Consider the following 27,059-nt stretch of genomic DNA (forward strand, 5'->3'; position numbering starts at 1 on the left):
TAATTATTGTTATGATTACTGTTGGTTTATTAGTAATGTCGTTCGTAAAGAAATGCGAAAACATTCGTCGATTCTTAATGTAAACAAACGTCTGAAAAATAACGAAACAACAATTCCCTAACGAATATACACTTTATTCAAATATTTTGTAGAAAAACTATACAATATTGTGCATAAAGCTATAATTGCGAAAAATTGTTTAAGAAGTCCATTGCCACACGATGCTCTGTTAGTGCAATTTTATGCTACATAAGAAATTGGCATTTTCTTAAGAGTTTGTAACATCATCTGTTTATTTATTTTGTCAACTTCCTACAATCCACATTTTTACAAACATAATCTGCTCGGAGCTGCCTCTTTTATGCTTGCAACATTGTTTTGCCCACCAAGCTGTCAAAATTCGTCATCAACATGGCCTCTAGCAATGGTTCTATTGAATTCAAAGATGGCCTCCCACTAGCAATCTTTATATCTCTATGTGGTTTTATTTTTGGGCTAGATTTTTTGCATAATAGCGCTAAGAGTGGTAAACGTCTGTACTACAAACAACTAAAATTTTGCAGTCTGTTTGTCAATATTTGTTGTCAAGGTTGAAAAATTTAAAGGCTAAAGGTGTCGTTGCTCTTTCTGTGTTGAAATGGTGGATTATTTTAAATCGTGTTTTATTTTCGTCGATATTGCGTGAAATTCCCTTTGTTAAATATGATATTTTGTGCCTGATAATATTTTCTTAAGGTAAGAACTATATACAATAACTATGTGGTACTAAAAGTAGTCATACAATGCAAAACAAGCACATATTTTGACAGGTTCCCTGAAGTTTGTTTACATCATTTTCCCGGTTTGAACATAATTCACCGGTTGAATTGAAGCGACACCGCGTACTAGCTTTTAGGCTCATGTGTATTTAGTTCATTTTGTTTTAATTATTATTGGGTATTGTAATAGAACCAATAGTTTTTTTTATCATGTAAACTGTAGTGCTGAAATTAATAATTTGAATGACACAGATTCCATGTTCCTATTCATATTCTCGTTTGTAGACTTGTAATGCTGCTTACTAATTCACTAACATTAAGATAAGGTTATGTTTTTGGTGGGTATGAGTGTATCATTTATTATTTGTTATTTAAAATATTTTTTGCCGTAACTAAAATTAAATGATTCATGTGTTTTCAGAAGACTTTAAACTGTGTGGGGTTCGTCATGGAAGATAACGAGGGTCGCATGGCAGTGGACTCGGACGAGCCGATGTCAAATGATGAGAATGACATTATCATCAATGAGGTGGATGGCCTTCCTAATGTTCATCCCAACTACATAGAGTTGGAATTGCAACGCGAGACTCCTCGCAGAGATTGTGATGGCTCCTCCCGGACCCTCGACGAACTTATTCACGATGAGGATCTGCCCACATCTCTGATCGTCACAAACCTGGACAGCTCAATCTTTAAGGATGAAGAAAAAAAAGTAGGCACCTTTTTTGTTTGAATATCAGTTCATTCTGTACTTTGGAGAGTTATCACATTGAAAAAATAATCACAGAATTTCATAGTCATGTTGAAGACAGGAGTTTTTAACATTTGAAGTCTGTGCCACATTCCTCGACAGCTTGAGCCCAGCATGCACGGTGTTGAAAATATATACCTACTAGTTATTTTCTGAAACATTACAGTTCATTTCTTTCTTGTAGTAGGTATTCCTCTTTATGTCATAAATTTAAACTTTCATGATTTTAAGTTTGGTCAGTTTTTATTTATATCATGTGTTCATTTACAAAAAATATTGGTCATAGTTTCACAAGTTTATTTTAGAGACGTGTCTCTGGTGAAGGCTCTCTTCAGGTGAATGTTAAAACAGCTAAACAAACATTCTGTAATTGTCTTTGGTATTTTTTATAAAAGAAACTTGTAGATATAAAAGTTCAAATTGATATTTGAATCGGCACATGCTAAAAGGGCCTCAAGTCACAAAAACTGGCAGAGTTAGGCATGAAAATTGTATGTTATCTTATAAGATAGCTTCAACTATCTATGCTAAAAGGGATTGATTCACACGTGCGGGTTAGCTAATATTAGCTAGAGAAATTCTTAATGTATGCTTTAAGGGTTGCTTAGAGACAGATAATTTTGTTTTTCTCAAAACTGGGTTGCCTGGACTGAGGCCCTTTTAGCATGTGTCGATTCATTTATTTTATAAGTTAGAATTTTTTTTTATTAGCGTTAAGAAAGTATTTCACATTTTTGTTATAGGGTTAACTCTAGTGAAGTGAGTTGAAGATAGTGCATACTGTGTAGGCAAGGCAGGGACAAAGCTGGTACCTTGCAGGATGTGTGGATGTGGTGCTAGTTTGATTACCTATTCGATTATCTTTATATGCTTGTGATTGGGTTTTCGCCCGTGGCAACTGTACTCTCCCATTTCGTGAAACTACTTCTGTAAATCTCTCGCGCCCCTCGGATTCAAAATATCGCCCTCAAGCCCTTTCCTTGCCAGGAATACTTGCCTCCCTCTTTACGTTCTTCTGTCTCTTCCACTAATGATCACTCCTCTGTCTGTATGCACCCCTCTGCAGGCTGTCTCCCAGCTTCCCCCTACCCCTATCCACTTGACCACTTTAAACAGCCTTCACCGACGGTCTATGCATCTCCCCCTCTTCCCCTTCCCATCTCCTGCTCATACTCATCACCCATCTTGCGGCCCTGTGCTGCACCTTCATCTTCTTCACCAGATTGCAGCAGATTATTCCATCATTGGCATCACCAACGTGGAGTGCACCGTATGGTAATATTCTTACAGCGCAGCAATTCTGTGAAGTAATATTAAAATTCCGAAAATACTGTTACAATTTACCGCGGGTTCGTAAAGGATAGCCCAATTAAAGATTTTTATCACACACAATTTTATTGATGGCCACTACTTATGTCACTTACAAATAATCTTCTAAAAATGGCAAATACTCAATTGCACTTAAAAATAATGTTGCTTCCCCAGTCACTTGTTTCTGCACATCGCACACCTAGCTGGGCCGCACCTCTGTCGCAACTCTCGCCGCAGCACCCCTCGTGGGTCTTCGCCATGGGACTCCATCGCCGCACTCCGCCGCCGCAGTCGCACTTCCCCTTCACCGAGATTCTACTCGACGCCTCGCTCGGAACTTCGCTTGGGACTTCTCCGCACCCGTGGCACTATCGTCCAGAAACTTCGCAGCGGGAAAACTCCTGACTCCACTCACTCACTCACTCACTCACTCACTCACTCACTCACTCACTCACTCACTCACTCACTCACTCACTCACTCACTCCCTGCCGTGGAACCTTCGTCCAAGGACTTCGCCACTCTGCCGCACCCGCGGCACTATCGCCCCGGAAACTCCGCCGCGGGAAGGCTCTCGCCTCAACTCTCTCTCTGAACGCCACTGACTCCCTGCCCTGACGTCCTTGGGCATATATATAGGCCCCGGCGCAATTCCAGAACTCACGAGAGTGGCCGTGGCCAGTCGCGTCATTTTGAGCTGTCCTGGCGGCAGAAATCTCTCAAAAACACGTGTCGGCGGCTCGCGTAACTCCGCAGCTGGCAGGTTTCGGATGCCAAACTAACAGTGTCGCGCGGGGGGGAGCAGAGGTCTGGAGGGATAAAGTGGCTACCCAGCACGGCACATCTCATGTTACGGCAGCTGCCAGCCAGCTCTGCACCTGCGCATGTCGTGGCCTTGCTCACATTCGTAACAATACTTTTGTCATACGCTAGAGATGTTCCTATATTTAACCTGAAAACAGTGTTTCTATATTCCTACTGGCTGCTGAGAAACACCATTAATAGATTACATTACATTACCTGTGTATTGACATTTTTTTCCTTTCCCGTGTGGGTCTGTGTGTTTATATTATTTGGAGAACTTTAGTTAAGTGTGAAAATGGTCAATTGCATTAGGTGAGCTACATTAAAAATACTTCAATACAGTGTCGATGGTTGCTTGAGTTAGTACAGCTACATAAAAAGTACTGTGAAATCATGTGAACATTCCTATGCAACCATTAAATATATTTTACAGGATTTTTAATGTAGCTATATTAACCCAACCTACTGTCGACAATGTTTTGAAGTTTTTTAATGATGCTAACCTAACGTAATTGACCATTCTCACGGTTTAACTCAAGTCCTCCAAGTCATGTATACACACAGACCCACACGAGAAAGCGAAAAATGGTGGTGGCCACATTAAAATACAAGCATTGTAATGTAAGTTATAAACTGTGATTTCTCAGAAACCAGTAGGAATTTAGAAATGCTGTTTTCAAGGTAAATACATGAACATTTCAAGTGGTTGAAAAAAAGAATTTTCGGAATTTTAGTAGGTAAAATTCTTGTGTCGTGGCTTTTCTATGAAAAAAAATAAAATTTAGAAAATATGTTTTTTAAACACTAAAGGCGTTCCTCTATTTACCCCGTAAGTAAACATTGTTTCTTAATTATTCCTACTGGTTTCTGAGAAATTAATGTTTATAGGTCACATTGGATAGCCTATGCAGTGAAGCGGCGGTCACCATGTTGTGCTTTAATTGCTTTGCTGATTCTGTGGTTTTCCATACATAAGAACGTGTATATTTTCGATTTGGATATTGTAACACAATGTAACGTAAATAATAACTCATATTGCTATAAAAAAATCTCTGTCAAGATTTGATGCTTGAGCTTGGACGCACAGTAGGAACTAACATAATTTTTTTTTTAAAATTAGTATTTATGTTTCATTTCAATATTCAGATGCAGTATTTACACATTCTTACGTAGGGAAGACAACAGGATTGGCAACACAATTAAAGCACAACATGGTGATGGTCACTTAAGTGCATAGGCTATCTAATGTGGCCTATAAACGTTAATTTCTCAGAAACCGGTAAGAATTAAGAAATGCTGTTGGTAGGTAGAGGAACGCCTTTAGTGTTCGAAAAAGGTATTTTCTGTATTTATTATATTATTTACGGTAAAGCAGTGATGGGAGAAAATTATCTTTTATTATTACTTCACAAAAAAGCCCAATGTAAGAATATTACTCACCTTTTCTTTCACTTTCCTTCACGTTCCCTTAAGGTCCTACCAATCAGATCAAGCTCCCTCCTCCCCTTCGTTACAACATGCTGTTTCTGCTTTCCCCATTCCAGGTTGCTCTGAAGGGCCGCCCTCAGCCAATGGGGGCTGATTTAGGGACAGTGGTGATGGTGGGAATAAGGACGTTGCTGAGGAGTTTAAAACATTGTTAAATGTTGAAAATCACAGCTAATTAAAATTAGGCCTAAGTGAGATAAATATATGTTTGTATCACCATGTAGATTCAATACCACATTGTTTGCTGTAATGTTACAAGTTTTTTTTACCTGTAAAGGTTTTATAGTTGGTATGGGAAAATAACTTGAATAATAACTAATTATACTAATAATAAATAACTAATCAGAATTAACTAAATTTTTTAGTTAAAATTATAATTAATATGTTATTAATGTTGCTGCCCATACCTAGCAAACATTATTACACTTTCGTGATATTATACTTTAATTTCCAGAAGCTGCGACTACATTTTTCATAATTAAAAAGATCCAATTTCAATATTTTAATTCCTCCTCCAGTATAAAAATGTGCCAATAAAATTAATTTTATTAATTTATTACACTTAGTTCCAATAATCTGCGACTTTCAACATTTACCAGTATGTTCTTGAATATTCTGAGTGAGAAGAGAGATTGGGAGTGGTGAGTAGCCCTTAAGTACTAAGTACGTATCGGACCAAATGGTGGAGGAGTACGTGCCGCAGTTGAGAATTGTGGGTAAAGGGGAGGTCGTGTTCTAAAGAGGTTGAAACATTTGTGCAGAAGGCTCCAAGCTAAAGCGAGAAGGGATGAAATACAGGAACGGTCAAGATAGCTGGCAGAGAATCAGATGAAAATGTTGGTAGAAGTGGCAGAGAAGGGTATCTGGGTGGATATGTGAAGTGGGTTGAAGGAGAAAAAGGCCTGCTGGGGTTGGACTATCTTGGATAGGGAGAAAGCTAGATTGCTACCGATACAGTAGGTGTTACGGGTTCAGAGGAATGAGGAGAGAGGTGTCAGATGGATTAGGGGTGAGGTACTGCAGCTGTACCTGAAGGTATTGAAAACAACATGCTAAGAGTGGGGGAAGGCCAATCGCTGGAGGGCAGAATGCCTGAGGATTGGAAGGAGGCAGTAACAGCACCCACTTGCAAGGCTATACCAGCAAGCTACTTGCCATTAGGGTTGACCCATTTTGCATCAACCAGTACAAGTACAGTTTTTAATCTTAATTTTTTTTTTTTTTTTGTAATTTTATGGTGTTCAGTTTTTGATTAATAGGTGCATCAAATGTAAATAATTATAATCAAATTTTGGGTTTGTTGAGAAAATTTGATTTGTTGGTAACTTAGGTTCTTATCAGTCTAGAGTAATGAAACTAGGTCTGATTTAAACCTTTTTTAGAGGGCTTTCCTAGTATAAAAAAACCCTTATGCAAACCAAAAATAATATTTTAGTATAATTAATAGTATAAGTTATCAATTTTGAATAGTTATATTTAAAAAAAAACTCCAAAAAATATATGCTGAAGGTCAACGTGTTATGTTTTCATGTATTATCCCACCAACCTTTAAGTTAATACTTAATGACAATGACTATACATTCATAGTTACATATACATACACACATGCACATTCATGCATATATATAACACACACATATATACACACAAACATACATACATAATTTAAGCTCACCGGGCAAAAAATAAGTCGTTACAAGCATTATTTAATACAGCGTAACCCGCTTTTGGACATGATAACCTCCAGGATTCGGTTAGGAAGTGAGTCCACAAGGTTGTGCAGGTATGTCGCAACCAGGTTAAGCCACTCGCGTTCCACCAAATTGCGGGGATACTAATGTTAGCGTTTTACCCATTGTTCCAACATGTCCTGCAGATTTTCAATGGGGTTCAAGTCAGGTGATTTTGCAGGCCAATTGAGATGTAATAGGGAGGGGGAGTGTTCATAAAACCAGTCACATATGCGTCCACCCTGATGAACTTTGCTGTTGTCATCTTGAAAAATTGGGGTATAATCCTCATGCAGGTGTTGGCTGAAAGGCAACACCTGAACAGAATGTTAATATAAACATGCTGGTTCGTGTTAGTGGTCACCGCAGTGAGAGGGCCCAATCCATGATACGAAAAACACCCCCAAAACATCATAGACCCACATCTGGCTTGAACCTGACCTTGCACACATACAGGATGAAATGCTTCATTTGCCTTCGGTGCACTTGACGACATGTGTCATTGGAATACAGGCTAAAACGTGATTCGTCAGACCACATTTCGTTCCGCCAGTCTGCTACTGTCCACACTCAATGATTTCTAGCCCATTGAAGACACACAGCTTTATGTGCTTGTGTGAGCAATGGTCTCTTGTGAGGTGACCCAACTACAATTGTTGCAATTTTCTCTCGCTAACAGTTTTGGATGGACCTTCATTCACTGACTGCAGCATTTCCTGTCGGGTTTGAATGTGATTTTGATTCACAAGTCGTGAAACGTGTCTCTGGCCCCTCTTGGTCAGGATCTTTTTCCGACCACAATTCTGATGTAGTGTTTGGTGGCCACGTGTGTAGCATACCACTGCTTGTAGATACGTTTAACAGTCCGCTGCAAAACACCAACAAATCCAGCAACTTCACGCACCGTATGGCCATGGGCACGGCCAAACACGATTGCCCCTTTTGCCACTCTCTCACATCCTTACATCTACCCATGTTGGTGTAAACTTTCTGCTTGAAACATGCTACCGCAATGGGGGTTGAAGTGTTCGTCGAATCCTAGGGCGTCACCACATGTATAATGGGCATGTGGACCCGGCTACTCTGTTCTCAGGGCCGTGACGTAGCTCGTGTGTGGCGAGGCCCGTTTCCCCCTGTATCACTCAAAACCCCCGAAATACGATGAAAGGTGCATGAAGCTCCTTCCTCTCGCAGCGCTCGCGACTTACTCCCCGTTCGTCCTCGCTCGGCAACTCATTCCCTGTTCGTCCTCGCTCGGCAACTCACTCCCCGTTCGTCCTCGCTCGGCAACTCACTCCCCGTTCGTCCTCGCTCCGCAACTCATTCCCCGTTCGTCCTCGCTCCGCAACTCATTCCCTGTTCGTCCTCGCTCCGCAACTCATTCCCTGTTCGTCCTCGCTCGGCAACTCACTCCCCGTTTGTCCTCGCTCGGCAACTCACTCCCCGTTCGTCCTCGCTCTGCAACTCATTCCCTGTTCGTCCTCGCTCTGCAACTCACTCCCCGTTTGTCCTCGCTCGGCAACTCACTCCCCGTTCGTCCTCGCTCTGCAACTCATTCCCTGTTCGTCCTCGCTCTGCAACTCATTCCCTGTTCGTCCTCGCTCGGCAACTCACTCCCCGTTCGTCCTCGCTCTGCAACTCACTCCCCGTTCGTCCTCGCACGGCAACTCACTCCCCGTTCGTCCTTGCTCGGCAACTCTCGGGAGCAGAGCACTGACGTCACATTGGCGGGCGCGGGCCGACACACACACGCGCACACACACACTTCGGCAGGCGGTCGTAGAGGGTGGTGGTGGAAGGAGGGGCTCGCAGCGTGTAAGGAAAGAAGTGGTGGCACATCGGGCTCAGAAGGGCGCAGCCTGGGATGATGTCAAACATCACGGTCTCACTGATCACTATTGCTTACGGAGAGGCAGTGTGCATGCAGTTGAGCACAGGACTCTTTCGATGCGCCATCTGCACAGGCTTAATGATCTATCTGTGTGTGGGTGACTAATTTTTGGTCCGGTGAGCTTATATACATGTGTACACACATACAAACCCTCTCACACACACCTATATACACATATAATTACATACTTAATAATATTTTACTCACAGACAACTTCCCCAAATATGTTCCAAATAAGCCATTTAATGTTGAGTATTATTCCTAATAGCCATTGTTTTATTGCAAGCAAGTAAACATTTAATAGTCTATGATTAAAGTTAATGTTGAGCTATACATTTAAGATGAATAAGTAGGTCTATTCTCACCACCAGTTAATCATATTCATGAGCAGTAAATCCTTTAATGTCACCAAATTGTATTGGATCACTGTAAATTGCTGCCACTATGGCAATTTTTGCTTTTTTTTTTAAATTTTGAAAATGCTTGATAATTATTTTTTATTTTTTTTTAAGTAGAGTTGGACAAGGTACGTTACAATGTTTTTAGTTATTATTTGCTTCAACTGCGATCCTCAAATCATTAAGTAGTACATAGTTTCAGTAGTCCATTAAATGATAAATGATTGGAACAGTGTTGGGGTGTTGCAGAGGTTAGTTGCTTGCTGTTTGCAGATCTAGGAGGGGAGGGTGGCCATTGTTCGACAGTGGTCAGGCCAATCCTTGCATACAGCTGCTACCTGACACCCTTCTCAGAGGCAGAGGTTAGCTGTCAGTTGTCAGGGGACGGGGCACACCTCAAGAAAGAAGACTTATGAAAGCTGTTAAAAGTTTGGGTGGGGGAAGGGTGGATCTGTGGACTGAAGGGGAAAGTGGATTGGTGAGGACATGTAGATAGAAATATTAAGAGGTTTCAGGGCCTGCCATTTTAAAATTTTCAATTTTTTGTTATAATTTCAGTTTTGAGCTATTTATCCCAAGCGTCTACAGAAAATGTCTATTAACCCAAATCCTTTTAAATGAAATAGTATTTAACAGAAACATTGGCTTCATACAAAAAATAGAGACTGGAAACTAGCATAATGAACACATTGTCTGCCATTTTGTATTTGTGCACCTGTCACCAGTATGTTTTGATGTTTTCATGAGGTTTGTGTTACTTGTTATCTCTCTTGTTCCCTAGGAGTTGTAAGAGTTAGGAGTAAATGAACCTAGAACAAAAAATGCATGTAACTCTCTTAAAAAATTTTTTCCTGGCTTAAAAACAGATGTCTTGAAAAATACAATTGCGAATTTAGATTCGTCTGAAGGTGAAACTGCTTAGGCAATACCTAATATTGTGTCACAAATGATGAGAGTTAATCAAATTATTTGTTATAGTGTCGCGGGTCATTTTGTGAGGGTCACTGCGGTTCTGATTGATAATGGGCGCCACCATGTGGAAGGGCACGTGGACCCGGCTAAGATCCGTCTCGGGGCATGATGTCGCCCGTGTGAGGCAAGACTGTACTCTTGGTTAACTCCCGTAGTACGCTCAGACCTGGCCCGCTCTCAGTGTCGGGCACGCTTATGTTATACCAAGTAATAGTGGGCTCTCCAGGCATCCCACACGCCTGCTCAAGAGGTATAGGTCGCCACGTGGTCGGTGCAAAGAAATACAAGAAGACAATTATAATTAAGATGTTTAATACGTGTGCGTACTCCCAAACACGGCTTCACAAGGGTGCGTTTCCAAGAGTAGGCACTTAATCGGACCACTGGAATAAGGCCCGCACACATGGCAGCACAAGCGATTACTTAATAACGTTAAAAGTCTCGTTAAGAGTTAAAAAAATGATTTACGTAAACAGTCCCCCGACCGAGGCAAGCCCCGGGGATAGCGTGAACGAGATTTGAAGTAATTAAGCAAAACGGAATTAATGGTCATCGAACAAGGAGTAAAGTCCCCTGGTGCGGAAGGCAGCGTCTTACCTCGGTTGTTGGCGGCGTGGAACTGCCCGAGCGAACTGCTCCCTCGGAACAACATGGCACCTTCCCGCCTTGCCAGATTACCGTTACACCCTTCCGATTAAGTGCCTTGCAATCTTACATAAAGAAATACAAGAACACACCTAAAATTAAGACACACTCTCCAACGGCTCTACTATTATTTTACGTATAGTTATTAATTATTTAAATTTAAAAGCATGCAGACTTCGTTCACCTTCGGGTCCGCTTGGGTCCGCCCGGCAACGTCTTTAACTTACACACTAAAACTTACATGCTAAACAAAACAAAAGCCCTCCCGCCCGTCAGTGGCGACACAAATAAATGGGGAAAAAATAAAAAGCTTTACAATATAATTATTACATATTTAGGGGACGTTGCACTGCCGCTACAGCGCCCTTTTGAGGTAGTTCATGGCACGCTATTCAAACCCACACACACGACTACGTACTCGTGATGATGCGACTGCCAGTGCGGGAATTGGGAAGGGTGGCGAGGGGAAAGGTGGCGGAGGCTGACCAGGCTTCTGGGGCGCAGGCCGGGTTGATGTCAATGAGTTTTTACGTAAGATCGTCAATACAAATATATACCCTACCTAACTTGTAGTAATTAAATAAATACATGTTAGCAAAAATACTTTATTAAAAATCATAATTGTCATTTGTAATTTGATACATAAGTATTTCATTGTCGTAACATTCACAATATATGGAACATTACAAACAAAACAGAAGTAGATGATCGTGCAGAAACAACCAGCAGTTCCCTTGCTCCTCAAGAGAACGAGCATCGAGGGCATGACCTCACATACCTGAGAGCATCTAGCTCCCTCGAGTAAAACCACCATCCCGCCATACTGTTTCCGGCAAGGAAAACGCGCAAGAACACCCTGAGAGTTAAAAAGTCAAAAAGAGACTATGAGTAAAACAAATATAAAATCTAAAAATTTACACTACACTTGCGTTAAACATTCAAATTCACTAAATTTTTTTTGTGTTGTAGCTTCTGTTTAATCTGTTACTCATCGTGTCATGTTAACTAAACGTAAAAGGGTCACGATAACAATAAAACAAAAATTAGTGGCAATTGAAAGAATAAAAAATGGAGATATTTTGCGAACTGTTGCAGCTGATTTTGGTATTGGTATTTCTACCATTCTGATTAGGTCAAAATGAAAAATAAATATGAAGAACATGCTTTGAAAATGTGTAACAAGAAAAAAATGAAGACGTGCCAATTCGAAAAAGTAAATGAGGCTATGCTTTTATGGGAAAGAGAGTAGCGCTAAAGGGACTGATAATTCAGGAAAAGGCTAAATGATATCTGAAATGATAAAGTGCTGCGAGTGAAGGATTTAAGGTAAGTGCTGGATGGCTTGAAAAGTTGATGCGGTGCCTCAAGTAAATGTTTGTGGGGAAAAGTTATCTGACGATATTGATGTTGAAGATGTTTTCAATACAGAATGGACAAATTTTTAGCAGTGTTTTCAAAACAAAGAATGGTCAAATTTTTAGCAGGACACTCAAAGGATCAAATTTTCAATGTGAATTACACTGGTTTGAATTTTAAAATGCTTCTAAAAAAGAAGCTTGCTTCAAAGGATGAAAAGAGTGCTTCTGAACAATAAATAAACAAGCATAAAGTAACAGTTTTGTTTTGCAACAATGGTTCAGAAAATCTTTGACTGAGGCCTACGGTTGTAGGGAAAAAAAAATAGGTGTTGCAAAATATTGCCAAAAGTGCTCTTTGTGTGTTTTATATGAATCAAAAATGTTCATGGATGTCATCTGAGTTGTTCATTGAATAGTTCAAAAATGAATTCATCCTCCTTGTAGAGTTTTTGGAAATCAAAAAACCTTCCCAGAAAGGGAGTGTTATTACTCGATAATGCCCCAACACACCCTCAAAATCTGCAAGATTGAAACATCATTGTGAAGTTATTACGAGCGATTGCCACAAGTTTGGGGCAGCCTATAGACCAAGGAGTTATGGCCTGCTTCTAAAACTATTACAGAATTATTTCTGAGATTTATGTCACAATATATAGAGCATCCCACTCTAACACACGCCGATTGCCGTTAGCACTGTCCTTGTTTCTTCGTGCGTTGTTGCCAAATATCAAACTAAATTAAAATTTTAATTTTTGGACCAAGCTTTTGTTCATATTGTATAGCATCAAAATACACATCAGGCAATGCTTATTTTGAATACTCAACAATATTTTAAGTGTCCGAAAAAATTAAAAAACATAACTTATTCGCTGCGAACTGTTTTGAAGTATTCCGATATGTTAGACATAAAAAAAAAACCTACATGTGTATTTCATTCAGATTTTTTTTATTAATAAATTAATGCCTTAGGACGCCACCGAACAAATGTTAAGACAAAAACTGTACAGGTTTCACTTAAATAATTTTTTTAATATATTGAAATGAATTTTCTCATAAACTGACACATCAAAATGTTGACCAGAGGAAAAATTTTTTTCTATTAAAGATAGATGAATGAATTGAAATAGTTTTTAAATGCAGCTCCATCTCAATTGCTTCTACAGTTTCCGTGGAAATAGCTGTTAAAGATGTGTCTTATCAGTACAAGAGTGTGCCGTCGTAAGAGGAAACAGGGTCGTGTGTTTAGATAAGTGGGTTTCTGTCCTACAAGCAATTTCAAATACATGGCTTCCTTAGTCAACAAAAATATTTTAATCGATTCTTGAACATAATATGTAAAATGTATGAAATAATTATGAAGGAATTTAATAGTGATCATGGTACAAAATTTTGAATTATTTTTCTATCCTTCTTAACACCAAGCATCTTATCAAACATTGTTTTAGACAAAGCTTTGGAAAATAATTATGATATTTACAAACAATTTAAACAGATTTGATAAGGTGTCTACTAAGGCAGTTACGTTTTTTTTGTCCGGTGAAAATTTTTTTCAAACCCATGCAGTTATGGCTGGTCGTATCAAAAATTTATTTAGAAAACATTTTTCGGCATTAGGTACTCCGAGATATCATACATTAAAATGGATTTGATATTATTCATATTATGGGAGTTGTTGTGATTTTTCTGTTTTTCAAAAAATCTTCCCCATTTCGAACCAATTGTTCGGATTTTTCCCATAACTTACTCGACCGAGAATTTCCATTACCGTATTTTATTTATCATTTTGGACATGACTTGTCCAAAAATACGGCATTTATCGGGCCCATGAAAATGAAAAGAAAACTATAAGAAATTTTTGTCTACAATAGGTAGTATTTTATTTGAAATTTACATAAAAGTGGCATTATTACAAATTTATATGTGTAATAGTATAAAATATTATAAATTAGATATGATTTCTTAAAATGCTTCTTGTTCGATCCGAATTACAAAGACACGCATCTCCTGAAATTCGTAATGTGTTAGAGATTTGGCAACAGCGCGCGCCATAAGCCGTGTACTGCAATCTAAGAGTGGGACGGGCTATAGTACAAACAAATCAATCACTGTTCCTGAAATCTTAAAAATCAATCTCATGATGCATGTAGTGTTCTTGTGTGCCCAATCATGGGAGAAAATAAAATCATGACGGGATTTTACTTTAGTATGAAGATGATGGCCAAACTCTTTACAACTTAGTTAAAAAATACCAGATTGTGATCAACCAAGAGGAAATAAATGAATGGGTAAATAGGGTTGAGTCTGAATTGAACCAATTGAACTACAACCAGACAGACGACGAGGACTAGGATGTAGCAGAGAACGGCCATGACACTGCCGATGAGATCTCCAATGCCTGAGAGGCAGGTTTACAAGTGTTATGTTTTTTGTTAAGCATCTGTTGGGATAAAATGGGGTTTACTGTGGTATAATATTTTTAGGTTGCCTTGTTGTTCGTGTAACCGTAAGAGTTTATGCTGAGTAATTGACTAAACTTTAAATGTATAAATAAGGTTTTTTAAAAATAATTTTAGCTTGCTTTACAGTATGTGGGACAATCAGAGTAAGCTAGGCCTGCCCACGTTTTACTCAGGAAATTATGCTTGAAAATGCAGAGGAAGATGGATGAGTTTTTAAAACTGTAACACAAATAGTACTAATGAATTAATGAAATTAAAAATAGGTTTTTTATGTATATAATCTATACTATGGTGCTTGTTTTATTATTAAACATGTGTAAAAATAGGTGCCTTAATTTATCTGATTTAAATGAAAAACATTTTTTTTTATTATCAGAAATTTTGTTATATGAAATGACCTCCAACCCCGTTTGTTTTACTTAAGGGGCCTCCCTAGTAGCATCAGAAGTTAGCGGAACACTATGTTTTTTAAATAATGATGGGACTTTATTAATCGACACTACGAATCTGAAAATTTTTCACCCACAAGAAGATACTACACGAATTGTGCATAGACGTTTACATTATTGTTTCTTTCTATCAAAATATGAAATAAAAAATCACCAACTTGTCCAACTTTGGGGCCATTTTATACTGCTTAGGAGAATGACAGAAAAAAAGTACAAGTCTAGACAAAAAGATAATTTTTTTCTGAAGAAATTCATGTACTTAAAACATATAGTCATCGCTTTAAATTCCGAGATTTCTTTTACGCAATTTCTGCAAATCCTGAAAGTTTTCCACCGTCTCGTGCTGCCGCTCGGCGAAGCCAGCTCGTAGCCCACAGCTCAGGTAGCGTGGTGGGGGAACCCGTGCCCGGAGGGGAGGCAGGCTACCTGTGTATGCGTGCGTGCGTGAGAGGGAGACAACCCACAACCGGCAACAAAAGATAATCCCGTGACCGAAAGAAATTCTCAGAATTGCTTTTAGTGTGCCTCGCCACAGTAACATGTGCTCGACTTACTCTGTGACTATATTCGTGTATCTCTAAAACATTGCTTTTGTTTAAACTACAAATATCCTAAAGCTTACAATACTATATCATGTATTATGAAATAAAGTATTGAAACTGATCAAACAAAACATTGAAAGTTGTCGTACAAACTATTTATTGGTGGCTTTACAGTCTTGCTAGCTAATTCGACAACATTTATAATTTAACTTTTAACATTAAAATACACTTCATTGTTTTTCCTTCTATTTTTAATAAAAATTCAAAAAACAATTATTATACCACCCAATATTTTTAAAAATTATTTTATTTTTCCAAAATTATTTTACAGATCTTACAACGCCGGGGAAAAATTTTATACAGGTATTAACCAAATGGTTAACTATTTACAATAGTTTTGATACTTAAAAATGTAGGTTTATATAAAATGTATGTTAAATTAAAAGAATAATCGTATTTTTAAAACAAAATGTCATTTTGCTATGCTTTTTGGTTAGATAGATATCTGATGGTCTGCACTGTTTTAAAAATGTTCATGGAATGATAAATAAAAAAAAAACTAGGTAAGTTCTATATTAAATAATCTAGTCAGAAGTATATAAATGTTCCTCCTGGCGTAGGAGTCACGAGGAGGATTGAAGATGGGGTCAGTGACCGATCGCTCACATATGTAGTTATGGATGGTACGTTATTAATTACAAAATTAAAAAACCATTTTGAAGTTAAAAAGTATAAATAGTGGCAATGTTTAAAAGATAACGTAAATTTTCAGATAAACTTATTTCTACAACTCGATTAATTAATAAGGGCAGGAAATAAATTTTTTACAGCAATTATACAAAATTATTAAAATTTTACTAACCACATTTAATTTATCCAAAAACCAAAATTAAGTAAATATTGCCCATACATTACAAAATTCACGAAAGAACCTTGCAAATTATTTTTGTTAGATGCATTATTTTGCTTTCAAGATCTTTATTTTTTAATACTTCACCTACCTATAATTATTACATATTTGGCACATGGTCGCCACGCCCAATTAAAGGGCCTGAATAATTAGAACGCGTTTCTGAACAAATTTCACGTCTGTTACTTTACCTTTAACCCTGAAATAAATTATTGTACACTCGTGATGTTGGCAATCAACTTAAATATTTATGTGTTAAAACAAAACATAACTATAACGGATAATCAAAAAAATTGTAAAATTTTGAAAGCTTGTTCTGTTTTTATATAGTACACAAAGCAGTTAAACCATAAATTATTTGTTGTTGAAAAAAAAAATCCTTAATCTTTCATGCTTTTTTCCTTGATTTTTATTTCCAGATATTTCCGTTGTATTAATTCTTATATATATATATATATATATATATATATAACAATATAGCAATCTAGAAAAAAAAAATTAAGGTAGCCTTATTCCAAATATATTATGATAGACGTTAGTTAACTAAGAATATGAATTCGCTTTACAACCACAGCTTGTACACAAGTCGTAAAAAAACATGGGTTCTACTTACAGGCCGTATTGAACGTAGTAGGTTTATGACAAATACAACAGCAATAAACATATGGCTGAGTCTGCTTCCATGTACACTTATTTTAAGTTATCACTTTTAAAGCAGGTAAAGTGTACCTATCAAGTAGCTTAGCATTACCCAAAGTGAATGTCGTGCTCCAGAAAATGTTCGAACTATGTAGTGTAATATTTGTATCACTGTTGCGTTACAGACCTGCAACTTTTATCAGTGCGCGATGTCACTCTTATGTAAAAATATGTTGTGTTTTGCGCAAACGTGTTCGAATGAATCCACATCAAGCTGCCAAAGAATACCAATCGATGTCGGCAACATACATAAATATACAAACCATCGTTTACAAGTGTATTCATACGTAAGTATAAAACTGGCGGCGGGCCATGATGCAGTTGGTTCTTCGCGTACAGTCCACTGACGGGATAAGAAGCGTCAAAGATCTTATATGGATATTCTGTAAACTTGTATGTCATTTCACTGCCTGCTTTAGACAAACATCCATTACTTTTAGCTTTGGCTTGAAAAGAATTACTCCGGCCGGCTTTCTTATAAGACTTATTTCAGCTCCTCGTGCGACCAGTGTGTATAATTTGTCCGCGGCCTTATCTTTGGGTGAAAGTTATTTGGAAGGGAAGATGTATCGGTAATGTTATTGTTCATCATGTATTACATAACAATTCAACTTACATACGCACATGTGTTTTTTAAATATATGTTTAATAATTTGCAATACAAAGTGTGTTGAATTTCATGTAAGTATTGAATTTTTTTTACATTATGTACGAACATAATAATCACAATATTTCATGAGAAATTTTTAACACATTTTGCAAAGCAATCTCTAATTTCTTCCACACCTCATGGTTAACCTTACTATTTTATTTCATGTTTCAGTTGATTTAAACTGTTTGGAATCATAATATGACGGGCAATGAAGAATATTAGTTGCAGTAAATTTTATGAGAGGATTTACTTATTACATTAAATATACCTAAATTTTTACCTCAAAGGAAAAAGTTGCATATCATTAAATGATAAATATTTGTTTCCCATTAATATAGTTTATGAACTTAAGTTATTGTGATAATACAGCTACATTAGTTAAATTGTTTTTTTGTAATGCTCTCCTATTGCAGTAAAATTCTTGGGCAAATTGAATAGCATATACTTAGTCGTTCTTTAACATAAGCTTTTGGAATACATAAATGTAATAAATTATGTTCTCGTGATTTCAACAATTAAATATTTCTTCGAATGAAAAAATTAATTAACTAAAAAAATATTTCAGTAAATTTATACTCAAGGACTAAATTTTTTTATTTCTATTTTAAATAATATTGTAAGTATGTATACTTTTCTGAAAAAAGTAGATTCAAGAAAACAATTTTTCTTCTTTTTTATTTTTTTCTTGAACTTACTTGACAAGCAATATTGAACTTCAACTTTATACTTTCGGTATAGCACTTTTCGATTTATTCTACAAGTTTTCGCCCGTGATTCCAGCTATACACTTCACTGACACCTTAAGCCCAACAGTCAGTGCACACTGAGTTCTTCCATAAAATCGATAAAATCTGAACTCAGGTGGACTCAGCGTGACTGACTAAGCCTGCAGTCTGAATCCACCTGTAGGCCGCTGTTGCAACAGCTAAGAAATTTACACTGCTCGTAAACAGTCTGTATGTAACTCGGAACGGGATTCCAGTTCATTCGTGTATATTTATTTATTCATCATATTGTGCAACGTTAAAGTCATTAAAAACAATATATGCAAAAAAATAAAATGCTAAACATGTAATAAGTGCCAGAAAATAATAATATTAGTAATATTTCGTGTAACTAAATACGACATGAACACTAAAATACAAAGTTGATGTGTCGTTGGTGGGAACACTTGTTTGTTCCTGACTTTTTTTTCTCTACACAATTTTAAAGTGAGTTTGACATGCACTTTTTCTTCAAGAAGTAGTTATAAATTTGTTTGTCTTTATTGTGATTTCAAAATTTGATTTGTGTCTAAGAGTAAAAATATTTAATATTATTTTCATAATTTTATTCCCAGTTTTATTACTCAATCTATTAGTAGGACGTGATTTCTCGTCGCGGTGCGAAATACTTTTATGAATGAAAGCGTAACTGTTCGTGCAAAACCATTCATCACTCAAATGTCAGTTCGAAAGTATAATGTTGGAAATTTTTTTATTTATATAATTTTTACAAAAATTTTTTCTGAAAGCACAAGCTAACGCATCGATTTTTGGTGACAGCATTTTTTTTAATGTATGTAAATCTCTTAATTATGTATAACGTTAATTAAAAAATAAAAATGTTTTAATTAGAATTGACGATTGTTTGCATTTCATGGATATGGACTGGATCGTAACACTAATTTGATGTTTCAAGTTAATAAACACTGTCAGGAAGCAAGCAAGGCAATGCGAGAACATTATCGTTTTGGTTGAATGTAGCGAAAGGGAAAAACAGTCACCTTTCTTGCCACGATCTTGTTCGCAGATAACGAAGGACGAAGGTATGAGCAGCAAATGAACTCCACACAATGACAAAAGAGCCTTCCCCTCCAAACCTCCCACTATTCCAACCCCCTCGCTGAAACGCCCTCTCCCCCCTCCACCGCGGCACAGGCGACAGGCTCAGGTATTTCGCCACGCCCAACCACTGGCCGTAGCACGTGGCCAGTGGCCCAACGCACTAAAAATTTTTACTAGGGAGGCCCGTTAAGAGATTCTACTGTATGTCTTGTTAAGTTCTGCTATTTATTTGTGAACAGGCTCAAGTCCATGATCATAATAAAACAACTCAATACATCACGCAGGTGACAGCTATAATAATAAGTCCTGTCCATGTATGTTGACTTTAGAAAGTGCCCAAAGATAGTTGCTATGCTATGTCGAGCAAAAAATAAGTAATACACAGCTGTAGTAAATCCAAGATGGCGAGGCCTAATGTCTTGTTATGAAAATATTACATAAATCAACACATAAATTGACTTTTTGCTCTCTAAAATAACCAGGTAAATTCATAAGATTTGTATATTTGAGGAAAGCAGCACCAGTTTGATTATGCTAACAGACATTTCATTCTGTGATCTCAAGTAAAGTAGCAACAAGTACTGTCAGTGCTAAACATATTGGCAGGTGAGAATTCAAGGTAAGAAGAATTTCTCGCTGCAAGAAACGCTTGAGTTTTGAGGTGACCTTCAGTCAATATTTTTGTAACTGTCTGTATATATCTGTGCTGTTCTCAGAACCAAAGAGTGGGCAACTGTTTGGGCTTGCGGTCAAGATGTTTGCTTTATACTGTACTTTTTTCTGTATTTTCATGATTGCTTCATAACCTCAATATTTTTATCATCAAAATACTGGATGATTATGAATTCTATGTATGTACATATTGTTCATAGATAAGGATTTATTAAGCAGATAAATCAGGGTTCCCGCAGAGAGAAAATATGGAAAACGGGGGAAACTCAGGGAATTGAAAATACAGCTTTAAAACCTGGAAAATGCAGGGAAATTTACAAAATCTCAGTTACTAAACTGGATTAGTAATTTTTTAATATAATCTTTACCAGTGTGGATTTGTCACAAATTCACATAAAGTTCAAATTGGAAAACCTATTCATTTTCATCATTATTTAAAAGTAAGAAAACTAATCAATGAATGAACCATATTTTGATTTAAGGAAAAGAAGCACAATCAAATGTTGATAGTGATTTCCATCTCCCAGTCAATACATGTTTCAAAATTTGATTGAATAAAGTAATTTTGTATTACAGATATGACAGATCTGTAACGATTGTTGCAGGCATTGAAGGAAATGATAGTGCAAACTATGTACCTATGTATTGTGTGGGAAAAGATTTTATGGTAATTTTGATATTTTATTTGAGGTAAAGTGTGTTTGTATAAGTATTTGTTGTTAGATAGTTTTATGTTAACATATAAGGTTGATTAATGAGACAAGGAAATAATGTTTGGTTGGGCAGGGAAAACAAGAGAAAACTCGGGGAAATTTTCTAGTGAGAGTGTAAACCCTGATAATATGTTCAATATGTTACAAGAAAGGTATACTCAACCATTTGACATCGTCCCGGGCTGCTCCCTTGAGTCCGATGTGCCACCACCTCTCCCCTTACACGCTGTGAGCCCCCTCCTTCCACCACCACTCTCTATGACCGCCCACCGAAGTGTGTGTGTGTGTGTGTGTGTGCGTGCGTGCGTTGGCCCGCGTCCACCGATGTGACGTCAGTTCTCCGCTCTCGAGAGTTGCCGAGCAAGGACGAACAGTCAGCGAGTCGCGAGCGCTGCGAGAGGAAGGAGCTTCATGCACCTGTTATCGTATTTCAGAGGTTTTGAGTGATACAGGGGGAAACGGGCCTCGCCACACACGGGCTACGTTACGGCCCTGAGAACAGAGTAGTTGGGTCCACATGCCCATTATACATGTGGTGGCGCCCTAAATTTCAACGAACACTTCAACCTCCATTGTGGTAGACCATTAATACCATTTTCTTTAAAAATATAGTACCTTTATGTACACCTAATTATTTGCAGGACGGTTTAAAAGCTAAGGTTTGTGATCACCCAAAGACAACAAATAATAATATATGGCAAAAGCACAGCCTCCATCACTTCTCTCGAGTCTGAAATATTCCCCCGATAAAGCTGAGTGTAATTGCATGCCGCAGTTTCTACTTTGTGATTGTTCCTGATAAAGTGATTATTGTTTCTCACTGCATACAACTGCAACATGATGGTCTTGCTATCATGTGGAATGGGTGGGTATTTTGCTATTTTCCATTATAATCTTCTCTACTATAGAGCAGTTTTAACACTTTGAATAAAAAAAATAATTTGTGGAAAGAGTCATATGTAGCTTGATATTTTATGGTTTTAGGAAGTTATCTTCTGCCATGGCCTAACTCATCTGTGAATTTCATTGCAACTGCGCTTGTTTCTGGTGCAAGATGTGGAGAATCAAATAGTGGCAATTCTATCATGTGCTGGGATCAAAAATGTAACAATTATGGAATTTGCAAAACCTTTAACATTTAAGATATTTCCCATGCCAATGACGGTTTTGTTACGCTTTGTCTAAGGCTTCATGGATGGGTTATTGAAAGCAAATCTGTGTTAAGATTTGTACCAATATTTGTTACCCTACCTCCATCACCCAAAGAACTACTGCATTGTTTGGAACTTGTGATAGTTTATCTTCTTATGATGCTATTTGCATTTTGCATTAAGTTTAATTATTTTGTTCAGATTATTATTATTTCTCCATTTCTTAACATTCTTGCACTGTCAAGTATTAACTTGCTAGTTGTCTTGCACCATAATGGATTCGAACCCCAAACCCAGCATTACAGATTCTGCCAAAATTAAATGGGAGTCAAGAGAACGACCACATAAGGTACCCTATGCTATAATAGGAAGCAGGAAGGGAAAACTGGTGTGTATCGTAAAAATCTTATCATTCAGGAATAACAGAGCTGCATCAAGAAAAGGAGTACAAGGCAGACTAAATGTTATCAAACGCTCTGCAAAATATAGGTACAAGAGTCTTAGGGTACAAGTGAGACTAAACAAAAATGAGGGCTTAAAAGTGTGCCGGAAATTAGGCATTTCGTCACTTTTTTTAAATTTTTCTATAATTTTAAAATTGTTTTTGGAAATCTTATTTTTTTAAATTTATCTGGTTGTTAAGGGGGTGATTTACTTTTTGTTAGGCCGGTGTACGCCACGTATTTAAACTTTGTGCCAGTGGACCGAAGCCCCTTCCCAGGGGGCCAATCTGATATTTTGCTGTCTAATGTGGACGTGTGCAGCCCGGTTGAGATTAATTTCGCCTGCAGTCACATCCCGGGTTTGTTATTTTAATTCCCTGCATGACCAAAATTGCATAGAGCAGCTTGTGGGCTGCAAGCTGCTACTTCTTACAGGCTTGCTGAAAATAGCAAGTCTCGTCACGAATGGGTCTCCAGTGGAGCTGCGTTCCCACCTTAGTGGCTATTTCTGTCCCCCCTTCCTCTCTCTCCACCTCACATTAGTTCTGAGAAATCAAGTCGGGAGCAGTGACCTGACGTGAACTTAGCCAAGACCATGGCCGACTTCAAGGACCTTCCCCCTGGTCCGACAGAGACGTCCACCATATCTAGCGGCAGAAAAAGTAACCGCGGGCCTGGTCGCCAGCGTGCAGAGCTCACCCTCATGACACCTGGTGGCAAGTCAGCTCACCGCCTCAGTTAGTTCCCCTTTACGCCGCTAGAGAGCAGCGCCGCGGCGCCCTTAAGCCCTATGCTTCCTTCTCGCGGCCTGTAGAAGTCGATTCTTTGTAGCTTCCTGTTACCGCCTGTAGAGAGCGCGCATGTTGTGTTGTTGTCACGCCCGCCTCGGGCACCTCCGCATGTTTTCGGCCCTGAGCCAAACCTTCCCCCCCTTTTTTCTTAGGTCTGAGCGCCCGATTTAATTAGAAGCTTTGACCGCCATCGCCGGCACTTAGTTCTCCGTCCTCGGCTACTGACCACGTCTTCTCGGCGTCCTCTGTGCTAAGAGGCTTTTCGCGGCAACGGCGAATTCGTGTGCACAAGAATGTAGTCAGCTTGCTTTAGGGATGTGATCCCAGTGGTACAGTAGCCAGTCAGATGTAGTATTTAGAAGAAGTCATGTTTAGTTAAATTTTATTATTTTTTTTACCTTACTAAAAATTTTAGTTTCTTCCGCGCATCCGCGAATTCTCGGTACGCGCCATCCTGATGTCGGCGCGAGACACCTCGCGAGCCCTGATTTCACACCCTGTTTGGTGAGTAATCCAGCCTTTTTTTTCTTCCCCAAATTCCTGTTTGTTGGCCTTTCGCGCCGACGGTGTATGACTGTCTGGACGCAGGTCTAATTCATTTGAATTTGACATGTGTTTCAGACAGGGTCAAAGTTTCCGGGGAGAGAAATTGCTCCCCGCATGATCTTCGTGACCTCCAGCTGATTTCCCTCTTTAGAAGAGTTTTCCTCTCGGTCCGACGTCACCCTGGGAAGACCCGGGTGATATAAGCTACAGTAAGTCCTCTATTTACGTCGTACCGATTTACGTTGTTTCGGATTAACGTCGATAATGTTTGAGTACTCATGTTTCAATTTAAGTTGTCTCCGATTCACAATAACGTCGCTTACAATGACAGTAAATCTTTATTTTAACCAAAACACCGTATATAATTCGTTTATAATTCTTTGTTTCCTTCGGTAGTTAATTTATGCTATGTAGCGTAAGCTACACGTTCACCGCCTTATCTTATCATACATCATGAGGGACGCTTCCTGCTCCCCGCTGCTCTCCGCGCGGTGATGCAATACTACCAGCCCGCCCGCTCGGCCACCCACGTATCTCGCACGTAGAAGTGTTATCTACTTCCCGCAACGACACAGCATTTTCTCCTACCCCTTTTCGTCCAACTCCTTGGCACTTAAGTAGAGGTGTAAAAGTAACTAAAAAAAGTGTACCCGTATGTATTCGTTACTATAACAATTAGTACTCGTTACTTTCGTAGCGTTACTCGTTACTTCTGATACCGCATAACATGCTATGTTATGTAACAGCAACGAATCGAGTCGTATTTCGTACGCGTACAGTATGACGTCGCGTAAATAATAATAAATCGAATATAAACAATTAAAAGTATTTGATAATTAACAGCTTTTGTTAACCAAGAAACAATAAAATCTCATTAGAGCAGCTTTATTATACTATCTCTTTTAAGATAAGAACAAAAAACGTGAAAATACGCGATAATAAAAAACAAAAACATACATATTTATAATTTGTAAAAAATACTTTCTTACGTTGTTTCTGTTCCAATCTCAAACTTTGTCTACACACACAATACCTTTAATAAACAGTAAAAAACTTGAACGATGAATTTCCAAATTATACTTTTCTTAATAAACAAACATCGTTCTTTGTAACGAATAAGCGTGCGCATGCGTAAAACACGAAAAATGTGAGTAACGAAATGCATTCGTGTGTAACGTTTCGTTACTCGTTACTAGATGCCGCACCCGTTACTCAGTAACGAATACATACGGTTTGCTACAGCTCTACACTTCAGTCGCTATGATATCATTGAGTTGGCCGGAGTTTTAAACGTGCCGTTGTTAACTTTATCGTGATTAAATGCGTTTGTAGTAGGCCTACAGTATCAGCTCACTGCAATTTATGATTTTTTCTTCATAAGATGTCTTACAAACGACTATATATCTGTTTTTATATTTCAATCAATAAAGGTAATAAAGCAGCTGGTCAAATAACCATTCTATAAAGCTGAGAAGTACTAGTTGGACTTGTTTCCCACACTGTGGGTTGTAATTTGCTGATAAAATAGCCCGTTGTCACATCTGTATGCCAGAGCTTTCGGCCGACCTTGGGCCGTGGTCGGCCGGTGGCATGAAACATGGCTCATTTTGCGTCGTTTCTATTTACGTCGCGGTTTTCTGGAACGTAACCCCGACGTAAACCGAGGACTTACTGTATATATAAATTCCACTTGCTTAGAAGAAACTAAATTAATTAACAAGATACCAGCGAGCAGTGCTTTAAGAACGTAATCCTCAGAACATGTAAAATCAAGGAAACTCATATATATGTAATCGGTGGGAGGATCAAATTTTGGTGCTATACTTCAAATTTTGTTAATGTAATCATTTGTTTGTTAAGGTGTAATGTGTATTGTTTTAAATAATGTAGGGGCGCCCCCTTTTCTTTGTTAATTACTAAGATTTTTATTATCATGTCGAAATAATGCTAAAATAAAACCTCTTAAAAATAAACCAGGAAAACCTATAGACCAAGCTGTTTATATAGCGTATTTATTTATCATATACCTTCTTCTACATAACGATCCACGAACTCCCAAGTTACTAGTGTGCAGGGAGTGTAAATTTTGTCTTGTTCACCGCCTCGTGTTCCCTCTGGTAATTAATTTTAATTTTCTTAATATTTTGCCCAGCTGTTTCCAAGGTGTTTTTAATTAATTTAAAATAATATAATTTTTGGGCACGAGGGGCATTACAAAAGGTTAACATCAAACTTTACGTTTGTTGCAAAGCTCAGGCACAGTGTAATAAAGCTATGTGATAAAAAAAAACACAATGTTCTACTTTCACATTAAATCTGACTATGTATTTGACGTTGGGACTTCGCCCTGCAATATGTCACCACTCCTGGCCCGTGTCCTCATGGCATTTGAACTTCCCGCTGGCGATTTTCATGTGTGCGTGTGTTAGTGCACCACAAACTACTGCAAGAGGGTGCCATCTAGTCAGTGCAATCAACAATAATTAATATTCTGAACCTTGGTTTGTGCATCAGAAGTGTTTGTTATTTCAGGTACTCCTTAAATTTGCTACATTTGCGTTACCTTAATTTCCCACTTTTCCGCAATGTTCCAGAACTTGCCAAAGGCCATGCAGAACATTAAATTGGACATTATATATACTTTTTGTAAGGGTGTTTCGTGCCTTGAATAATTAATTACGTTATATTTTTGAAGGTAATATTCTATTTTTAACTTACGCACATCAGCAGCATGACTCAGAATTAACGGTTCTTACAACTTGACCCTATTGCACTTATGAACCACCTCGGCGGCGATACATCGCACCAGTCCTGAGGTAGCATGCTCTCCGCACTCAGGGACTTCAACCTTTGTCTTACCTGATCTCCGTACTTCTGTTCATATTCACTCCAAATTGTTCGTTTACCCACAGAGCCTACCTCGAGGGCACTCCTGTTTTATTTAATTAATTAGATATCCACCCATTGGAACTTTGTCACTAACGCGAACTGATCGTCCGGCCACAAGGTTGTCTAGGCCCTAAGTAAACCGGTCATGCAGTGCATGCAATGCATTTTACAGCTTTACTTTTATAATCATAATTATTTTATGAGGAATGTGTC

General features: G+C 38.1%; 1 protein-coding gene across 1 annotated transcript in view; it reads left to right on the forward strand.

Moving 5' to 3' along the window:
• Positions 1-402: 402 nt before the first annotated feature.
• Positions 403-27,059, forward strand: part of LOC134541675 (protein sarah) — a 32,173-nt gene continuing 5,516 nt past the window's right edge. Inside the window, exons 1-2 of the mRNA XM_063385289.1 lie at positions 403-735; positions 1,180-1,470. Of these exons, the coding sequence (XP_063241359.1) occupies positions 1,207-1,470 (264 nt within the window). The 5' untranslated portion in view covers positions 403-735; positions 1,180-1,206. The remainder of the gene's footprint in view (positions 736-1,179; positions 1,471-27,059) is intronic.

This window comes from Bacillus rossius, assembly GCF_032445375.1.
Source record: "Bacillus rossius redtenbacheri isolate Brsri chromosome 4 unlocalized genomic scaffold, Brsri_v3 Brsri_v3_scf4_1, whole genome shotgun sequence".
Lineage (NCBI taxonomy): Eukaryota > Metazoa > Arthropoda > Insecta > Phasmatodea > Bacillidae > Bacillus > Bacillus rossius.